The sequence below is a fragment of the Dendronephthya gigantea genome, unplaced genomic scaffold (genome assembly GCF_004324835.1).
Source record: "Dendronephthya gigantea isolate DGI-Jeju-01 unplaced genomic scaffold, DenGig_1.0 000269F, whole genome shotgun sequence".
In the NCBI taxonomy this organism is placed as follows: Eukaryota; Metazoa; Cnidaria; class Anthozoa; order Malacalcyonacea; family Nephtheidae; genus Dendronephthya; species Dendronephthya gigantea.
In genome coordinates, this window is record NW_021163279.1 from 37,501 (window position 1) to 47,500 (window position 10,000).

A 10,000-nucleotide genomic window follows, 5' to 3' on the forward strand; every position below is an offset into this window, starting at 1 on the left:
GAGAGGGCTCTGAATGTTCTTCCCAACATGAAAACATATGTGAAGGCTGTGGATGGGAAAAAGATCCCAAAACCAGACACAAAGACGTATGAAACTATTAAGAGTGTTTGCAAAGATCCATTACTAGAGGCCAAGTTGCAGTTTGCACTGTCTGCAGCAAATGAAGTATCACCCTTTCTTCACCTATACCAAACTAACAAACCAATGGTTCCATTTTTGGCAGCAGATTTGTACAATTTGCTGAAAAATATTCTTTCCCGGTTTTGTAAAAGCGACGTGATCCAGAATGCAACAACAGCTTTAAAGTTGGCAAACTTTGATATTGAAGATGAGGAACTTCATGAAACTGACTACAAGAAGATTGACGTTGGTTTTAGTGCCGAAAAGTTGCTAAGGAAACTCACAGCAGCTGATGTAAGCAGTCTTCAAAAGATAGAATTCCGAGTGCAATGCAAAACCTGTTTGAAATCAATCGCAGCCAAGATTCTGGAAAAGGCCCCCATCAGATATCCCATAGTTCGATACGTTCCCTGTCTTGATCCTCGCGAAATGGCGAAATCGCCCGATTCTTGCAAGAAACGTCTAGAGAGGTTGCTTTTCAAACTTGTGGAGCTCAAACGGATAGAAGAAAGAGATTGTGATGGTATCAAACGCGAATACAACACCTTCCTTATTGAGGTTGTCGCCGGAGAGAAATCTAAATTCAAAGAGTTTAGCATCAGCAAAGATTAAGTCGATACGTTCATGTATGGTTACCTTAATAGTAAGGAGAAGTTTTCTAAGCTTTGGGCGCTGGTAAAGATGATGCTCCCTACTGTCACATGGCCAAGCGTCAGTTGAGAGGGGATTTTCCGTTAACTGTCAGATAGAAGTAGAGAATTTATCTGAATACTCCTATGTGAGCCAGAGAACCGTGTGTGACCACATTCGGTCGGTTGGCGGAGTCAAGAACGTTGTCGTGGATAAGGCACTGCTGCAATCAGCAGCTAAAGCAAGATTGCGATATGAAAAGCATCTTAAAGAACAAAAGAAAGAAAAGTCTTTGCAGGTGGCTAGTCAGAAGAGAAAATTGATCGAGGAAAACTCGATAGTTTGAAATCGAAGAAGAAGAGATTTTCTGCCGACCAAGCTAGTTTGGAAAAATCAGCTAAGAAGTATTTGCTGGATGCAGAGAAGGAAGGAAAACTGGAGTTAATCTCGGCAGCTAATGCTATGTGGGCAATATATATATATATATATATATATATATATATATATATATATATATATATATATATATATATATATATAGATATATAGATATATAGATATATAGATATATAGATATATAGATATATAGATATATAGATATATAGATATATAGATATATAGATATATAGATATATAGATATATAGATATATAGATATATAGATATATAGATATATAGATATATAGATATATAGATATATAGATATATAGATATATAGATATATAGATATATAGATATATAGATATATAGATATATAGATATATAAATATATAGATATATAGATATATAGATATATAGATATATAAACACGTTCTACGATAGGTTGGGATATTCTATTGGCGCCAAATCAAGAGAATATTAACATTTTCGGTAATTTTTTGCTTAAAATTTCACCATTTTTGTGATGAAATATAAAAAGAAAGGCAATTTTTGCCAGATGAAAGAGACTGGCAAAAAAAGAAAAAAATTATGATCGAAAGAGCAGAAAGAAATATCTAACAATATGTAGATAATTTGTAAATATTTGCCACATGTGTGCTGCAAATGAGTTGCAAATTTTATTGGAAAATGCGCCAATCTTCTTTGCGGCAAAAAAATCATGCAAAAGAAAGCTACAAAGAAATTTTTTTTTTAATTTTTATTGGAATCCCAATGCATGCAAAATTTATGAATTATGTAAATTTCCATCAATGATTTCCAGGAGGAAATAAAAGAATGGATGAAAATGACTTTAAGATACACATGCAGCATGCATTTTACAGGTGTTGTAGAACCAAGCTAGTGGTCTTTAACATGTCAAGAATCAAGCCAGTGGTCTTCGACATGTCGAGAACCAAGCTAGTGGGCTAGTGGTCTTCGACATGTCGAGAACCAAGCTAGTGGGCTAGTGGTCTTCGACATGTCGAGAACCAAGCTAGTGGGCTAGTGGTCTTCGACAAGTCGAGAACCAAGCTAGTGGTCTTTGACATGTCGAGAACTAATGTTACTGGTCCTTGACATGTCGAGAACCCAGTGGTCTTAACAAAGCTAAACCAAATAACCAAATATATTAACACTTAACTTTATAAATCCCAACTTTATAAATCCCAAATTAATTAACTATTTCTAAATAGACCCCAGTCTTTGTCTAAAAAGTCTTAGTTTCAGTGCTGAATTATCTAAGACAATGCACTTCAACCCTAGTTTAGAACAGGCCATGGCACATGACCCTGCACCACTACATGCATCAACAATGTACAATGATTTATCGTGGCAAAAAACCTTGATCAGCTCACAATACAGCTGGATGGGCTTTTGTCTTGTGTATTTTATACCACTATCCACTTCTTTTGCCAAAGGCTCTCCATCAACTCTAAATATATTTGTTGCGGCCTCCACTTCAATTGAACTACTTCCACTTACAATGAATGGGAAGATCACTTTTTTGAGTTTATCCTTCCCTATTATTAAAAAGAAATATTAATTTCAGCCAAGCAGGGCCTGAAAAAAAAAAATATATATAGATACCTTTTAAGTTTGGTAAGGAATTTTCAAAGTATGTTATATGCCACTCAAGGTTCATGCTTTTTAGAACAGTAGATGTTGCTTGTATCTGCTGCACCATGAGATCCTCATTTTGTATAGTTGGAAATAGAATAAATCTGAAGTTGTCAACACCATTTCTTAGATTTACACTTTTCATGAGACGGGTAAAAACTCCAATATTATCAGCAGTCTATTTCTAAGTAAAAACAAATCATAAATTACATATATATCCATAGCTTTGTTTAACAGGAGAAATGAATGCAGTTACAGTAGAATCATACAATGATGTGTTGAAAAATTTACTTATAACTCAACCCATTACCAGCCAACCGTGCATAGAGATAAGCAAAGAATGAGCAACCTACTAACCTTTGGTAAGTCTGTAAACACAAGACTTGCTCCATTAAAGGTTGGAACACTCTCAGACAAATAACAAATAACAAATACTGTGTAATTAAACATGGAGGTAGATTTAGACCCCTTTGAATGTAGTTTCTACATTCTTTACAACTACTAAATATTTCAGTTCTTTGTTTATATTTACTCTGCATTGAGTGAGGGCATAGGTACATTTTACTCATACTCACTTTGTCACCTGTTGTGAGTTTATGGTGAACTGAGTCATCCCTGTTGTGCATCTGGGCCAATCTTAAGGCATGTTCGGGTAACATTTCTAAGTATTAAAAAATAAAATAATTGTCATAAGCGATATGTAATGACGATTGCTTGTGTTTTCAAGGTAGAATTTATAATAATTTTCTAATTAAGTCCATAAACAAATATTACCGACAGAACGTCAAAGGTTTTTGACATACCAGTGTAAAGCTGGACCTGCAACAAGAGCGGAGACATTTCTCCCAGTTTTCCCTCTTTCTCCAACTGGGAAAACGCCTCTCTTCTGTGGTTTCCACCAATAACTTCTAAGGTATACCCATCAAGTTTAGACTCGTCAAATTCAGATTTCGATTTTGCATTCTTCACGATCGCAATCATTGGCTTTACAAAATTGGTTGGCCTTTCCAGTATCTCGAACTTCAGTTTGTTCACAAAACCTGGATCCAGTGGTCTCACCAGAAACTCTTTTCTTGGCTGAACAAGCATATGACTGAGAACTTTGTAGACATCTATCAAAATTGGAGTGTTTATAGTTTTAAATAATATATCCTTGCGCCAGCCTCGTACCCAGGCGCTTTATTGGAAAACATAAACGCTGCATTCAGCGTAATATAGAGATCTGTGGCTAATATATGCGAGCGCGCAGGGGTAACGCAGTCTTTACGTTTTCCAATAAAGCGATTGGGTAAAAGGCTGTCCTTGCGCGCTCTTTTCTGGTAAACTATATCCACCGGCGAAACATTTAGATACTTTTTAAGTCGAAAGCGTACTGGTTAAAAAACGACAGAACTGTGTAATACTTACCTTCTCTTATTAAATTTGTTTCCTTTATCTTGCGGGGAAAATCTTTGTCATTCTCGCGTTCACTCTTCTTTGAGGCTTCAGCGGTGTTTTTCTTTTGTATTTTTACTGCTGAAGGAAGGGGATCGACGCTGGGATATTCCTTAGGCGCAGCTCGTTTTGATGCCACAGGCATTGGGGTGGCTGTAGATGGGGGGGTTAGGTTGATAGTCTCGTTGACATGGATTTGATCATCCTCAGACTCCCAGCCTTCTTCCGGCAAAGGATCACTCTCTTTTCCAGACAGAACTATTTTGAAGCATTCAGCCCAAGATTTAGTTGACTTTGAAAAGGGTGCGAAGGTTCGTGAAAACTCGTTGCCAGTAAAATCAAATAGCTGCAGGTTGAAGAGCAATGGCTCATCTTTACCATTAAACAAAATCTAAAAAAGTGCGTATTATAGTAAGTGACCAAATGTTGTTTGGATAGGTATCAAAATTAATTTTGATTTGGCAGCAAAGTGGTGTCTGATGGCCGCCGTATCCGGATTTAACACTTTTTCAAAAAGGGCATATGCATAACTTAGTTTGAACGATTTATTAATCTGAGCCATCACAGAAACACAGGCGCCAATTATTGACGACATTTTGTCAAGCGCTCTCAACATGCGCTTTCGAATTTCGTGCGACAAGAACAACATGCGCTTTGGTAACATAATTCAGTGTAATAATATAATGTGACAAAAGACTCTTCACGCAGTGGGAGACCCACAATATGGCAATCACAAGATACACAATCATCAACGTTTCTTTACAAATGCTATATTGTAATCCTCCTTACAACCTTCGACTTAAATTTCTGATATTAGTCATACAATGTCCTAATTTCAACAATATACTCTGAAAAAGAAGGCCCTAAGCGTCGGATTTCATCTAACAGACGCTTGCTTACCTTTTCTCTCTAAACTCCTTACACGCCTAAGGCCTTGTTACGATAAAACGGTGTTTTTTTCTGGTATTTGAACATGATTTGAAAAAAACAAAAGCAACTCACCTTTAGTCTATCTGGTTTGGTGCTACACGGATGCACAGCAACTATTTCATTTAACATACTTCCATTGGATTTCGCACGACCACTCTTTCTCAAAATATATATCTTTCCATCGTCTGAATCTATCCACCACTTAGCCTTGTCTGATCGTTCCCGTGGGGAAGTTTTGGTTTTGCTAGTAGAGGTCATGCTAAATAATTCGATTTCGCTTTAGCATTCACTGTTGTTCAGGTGAACAGGATATTCGTTTAACCACGAAAAACCGATTGCAAGCTCGTGAAATCTGATACAACGAAACTATATGTGAAACAATCGAGAGCCAATCACAATAGTTTGCCGTAGAAGTGTTAAAGACAGCGGTAAAGTTTGATAGTAATTTGATCCTTAGGCTTCAAAGTCTTAAGCTTCAAAGAGTCAAAAGGTTATCCTGTAATGGATGAGATAAATACAAGTGATTTGACAGGAGATGACCTTACACCAACAAGTAGTCCTTGTTTGGCACTGAGTGATCGTTTCGCAATACCATCTAGTGATTTGGAAGAACTTCCGACAGAAACAGATAAATCCGACGCGCTCAGTATAACTAGTACTCCTATTAGTAAAGACACTGAATCTGTAAACAGTTTAATCAATTGGTCTTCAAGTGCGACGACAACGTCGAGATTCTCGTCAGAGCTAGGATTCGACCACGATTCTGACAGCGACTTAGGATGTTTTCCTATATTATATTCAAGCAGCGAGGATGAGAGAGATGGTAAGTGACTTCAAGCACTTTATCAATAATGTAGGATAATTTAAGGAATTTAAACTGTTGAACTGTTTTGCCAAATTCAAAATCCCAATTTTCATATGAAAGGGAAGTGCTTGGCACGCACACTGTTTGCAAATTTTTTATTGTGTGCGAAATTATTCAACATGTTGAATATACAGCACTGAAGGCACGCGTGCCGAAAATCACAGAACATGACACCGCATACTGAAGGAGACAGCTTACGGCAATAGCCACGAGTGAAGCTCAACTTGTGTACCCTTGGCTTTCTTTTCTTATTTTTTTTAACTTCAATTTAAAATGTTCAAATAAATTTAAGTTATGCGATTTTAAAAAATATTTCTTTAAAATGTAAATGTTGTTTGTAGCTAAATAAAATACTTTTTACCGTAGAATATGATGATAATAACATGGGTCGAGCCACTCTAGCGGATAAGGTAACAGAGCAGCAATCCCTGGAACTCAGAGGTACATTATTCTTTGTGAATTTACCACGACAAAAAGCAAATGTTGTTCAGATTGTCGAAAGAGCACTGTGTGAAGGAGGTGCTACTCTTAGCTACTTTTTAAACAAGAAAGTCATGCACATTGTAACTGACGATCAAATCAACAATAAGAAATTTGAAAAGCTTCAGCTGTTACAGAAGGTTAACCAAAATACACGCTTAATGGTGATGATCCGGAAAAGTCATGAGCAGTTAGACAATATGCCATTAAACACATTATCCGGATTAGAGCAGGCATCACGCTTAGGAATTAAAATTATTTGCTTGTCAGACTTTTTAAAAGATCGCAATGTTATGAACGTTCTAATGAAAGCTAAGGAAAAAAATAGTTATGTTAAAAAACAACGATATGTTAAGAGATGGATAAGGACTGTTATTTATTGAGTACGTATGGTATAAAAAAATGTTAATAACAAACGTATTTTTCGGAGGTTATTAACTTTGCAATTAAATTTAATCATTAAACCTTGGATGAAGTATATAACTTGAAATTAAAATGAAAGTTACTTTACTTAGCTACCTTATATATAGTTATATAATAAAAAACTTTTATAGCGCGTCTTCTACAGATATCCATAAGCGCATACCATAATGCATGCAAGTACATGTTGTTCAAGTTTTGTATTGCTGCGATCTTGTGATTTATTTGTTCATTCTATGGGATCAGTTACGCTTGATTCTCTGTATTTCAAAGCAAGGTGCTTGCGAAAAGTTGATCGCCCAACACTTTGCCCTGAAACGGAATTCGCCTTTACTTTAGCCTTAGCACCGCGACATTGTATATTCGTACAGAGAGGAATACGCATGGCTACTAGCTAGCCTTTTATGCATTCTACACGTTATAACGTAATAACGACAAACTTTGTTTAAACAGACAGACTTAACTGCTTGTATATTGCTAAATTTCTTTACATAATATCCTTCAGTGACACGTAACACAACAGAAGAAGTTAGAAAATCTAAGCAAACGAAGCTTTCCATTGATGAAGGTATGGTAACAGACTAATTTAGGAGTATAATTCTTTTCTGTTTTCCATCCCAGTGTAGAATGCATATGCTACAATGCTACAACGGCGACTAATACTAAACCGTATATTCACCCTTTTTTAATTTCAGTACGAACATTTTCTTGTTGTACTGAAAAATGCACTTGGAATCATAGGAAGCCCAGACAAATGAGTTGAAGTTAATAAAAATCCGTAAAACACTTGAGATATGTGTTAAAATGAATTAAAGTATGTAATATGCTACAAAACTACTGTTAGAACCATGTATGTAGCGTGCTCCAGTGGCCCTGCCATTTAACTATGCAACTAGTGACGTACTTACTATATTATTGGGAAGGATGGAAACTCTCGCCTCAATTTTCAACGTGTTGACAAATTAAAACACAAATTACTATAGTAAAACGGCACGTCGACTGCTAAATGCCTACCGTAGGTTTAACTTGAATAATCAAACTATACTTTCATAATAAAAATAGTGCTGAATCCAAAGGAAAGCGCTGGAAAAACGTACACAAACTTTGTAAATTTGCCGAAATTTTCGTGAATACATGCGGGATGTAAGTACCTACCCAAAATGGCGGCTGGCAGAAGAATCTGATTGGTTTATGATACTTTGTTTACCTTTCTCGACCAATCAGATTCTTCCGTCGCCACCATTTTGGGTAGGTACTTACATCCTGCATGTATTCACGAATATTTCGGCAAATTTACAAAGTTTGTGTACGTTTTTCCAGCGCTTTCCTTTGAATTCAGCACTATTTTTATTATGAAAGTATAGTTTGATTATTCAACTTAAACATACGGTAGGCATTTAGCAGTCGACGTGCCGTTTTACTATAGTAATTTGTGTTTTAATTTGTGAATATGTTGAAAATTGAGGCGAGAGTTTCCATCCTTCCCAATAATATAATAAGTTACGTCACTAGTTGTATAGTCATGTCAAATGGCCGACTCATTTGTCTGGGCTTCCTATGTTGGAATGTTGAATATGCCGTCCTAATCTTAGCAAGGTCATCTTTTAATAACCTGTCTAATAAGGGAAAGAACCAGTGGGTTCTGAATTACATAATCGATCATCAGAATAAAAGGTAAACTATACTATTACTAAATATATTTAGTCCAACTAACAACCTAATTTTAACTCAAAATTATGGGCTAAAGGGTTGTTTAATGGCTATGTGATTTTGGTCGTTCTCATATATCCCTAAAAATGACAGCAAGAGTGAGCGATCGAGACTTGCACGGACGATTTTCTTGCACGGATAAGAGGATTTGGAAAAATAAAATATGTAAAATATGTAACTTATTTCGACATCACACAACAATAGTGTTTAACAATAAGGAATATATATGACTGATTATAAATGTGGTAATTCCAGCTATATGCCAAATTAAGATCTAGGCAAGAACAAAATTCATCACAAAAGCTAGAAAGAGAGTGCCAAAATTTGTAAAATTCCACTTCTATAAATCAAATTACAGATTAATGTAATTTATTTTAAAATATTTAGTCTATTAGGGTGTAACTGCTATTCATTTGGTAGGATTTGTTGTTTTTCTATTATGCAAAAAGTACATGCATTCAAATTTATATTTTTTTTCAGTGACAAGAATATACTTTTCATGGTTTATGGAAATGTGGTTTGCAAAAAAGCGTGGTTAGCAATATACTCTATAAGTGAGAAAAAATTCAGCAGATTGGTCTAGCATCATGTTAATGGTAATTTAACAATAGCAAGCCAAGAAAAGAAAAAAAGAAAGACAAAAACTTATATAGCGAAAGCCTGGATGAAAACATCATTTTCCAAGATGGGGGATAAAATGCCTGATAGCATAATAATCCATTTGCCATGCTACCTCAATTACAGGATACTGTACAATTATATGGTGGACGATCTAAAAGCAATGGGGGATGATCCAATTTGTTATTCCCAATTTTGCAAACTGTTGGAGACAGATTTCAAGGAAGTCACTATTCCTAAGGTGAGCTAAAAATTTTCATTTTTTAACTAATTACTTCAATTTATTTTTTTCCAAAGTGATTGATTGTTGTTTTTTGTAGGTTACAAGGCTAACAAAGTGTGACATATGTGTCATTCTAAAAGAGGAGAAGCAAAAGACCTTGGATAAAACAGAGAGAAATTACTATGATGTTCTTTACAACCAACATAATCAGCTTCAAAGGTAATTAAAACAGATTAGAGTGACTAGAACCATTTACTATATAATTTTAAACAAAAATTGATTGATTATTGCAACTGCTGCTAGCTGCCATACCTCTCGGCAGTGTGTTAGTACAGTAATTTATGTTTACCTCATATCACCCTTATAGGGAAGAGCGTGAGAAGTATTATAAACACCGTGCCAAAGCTGAATCAGATCCTAAAAAATATGCATGCATTATAATTGATGGAATGGATCAGATGAAACTAATGATCCCACAACTCCTTCATCAAATGAAAGCATATTCAAGTGCATGGAAGTTGAAAACACATCTTA

The 10,000-nt window shown here is 35.5% G+C and overlaps 1 protein-coding gene across 1 annotated transcript in view; it reads left to right on the forward strand.

Annotated features, from left to right (window-relative positions):
- The first annotated feature begins 9,402 nt into the window (after positions 1–9,402).
- LOC114541136 overlaps positions 9,403–10,000 on the forward strand; it is a 713-nt gene continuing 115 nt past the window's right edge. The window contains exons 1-3 of the mRNA XM_028561123.1: positions 9,403–9,484; positions 9,564–9,685; positions 9,834–10,000. The exon at positions 9,834–10,000 is cut by the window's right edge and continues 5 nt beyond it. Of these exons, the coding sequence (XP_028416924.1) occupies positions 9,407–9,484; positions 9,564–9,685; positions 9,834–10,000 (367 nt within the window). The 5' untranslated portion in view covers positions 9,403–9,406. The remainder of the gene's footprint in view (positions 9,485–9,563; positions 9,686–9,833) is intronic.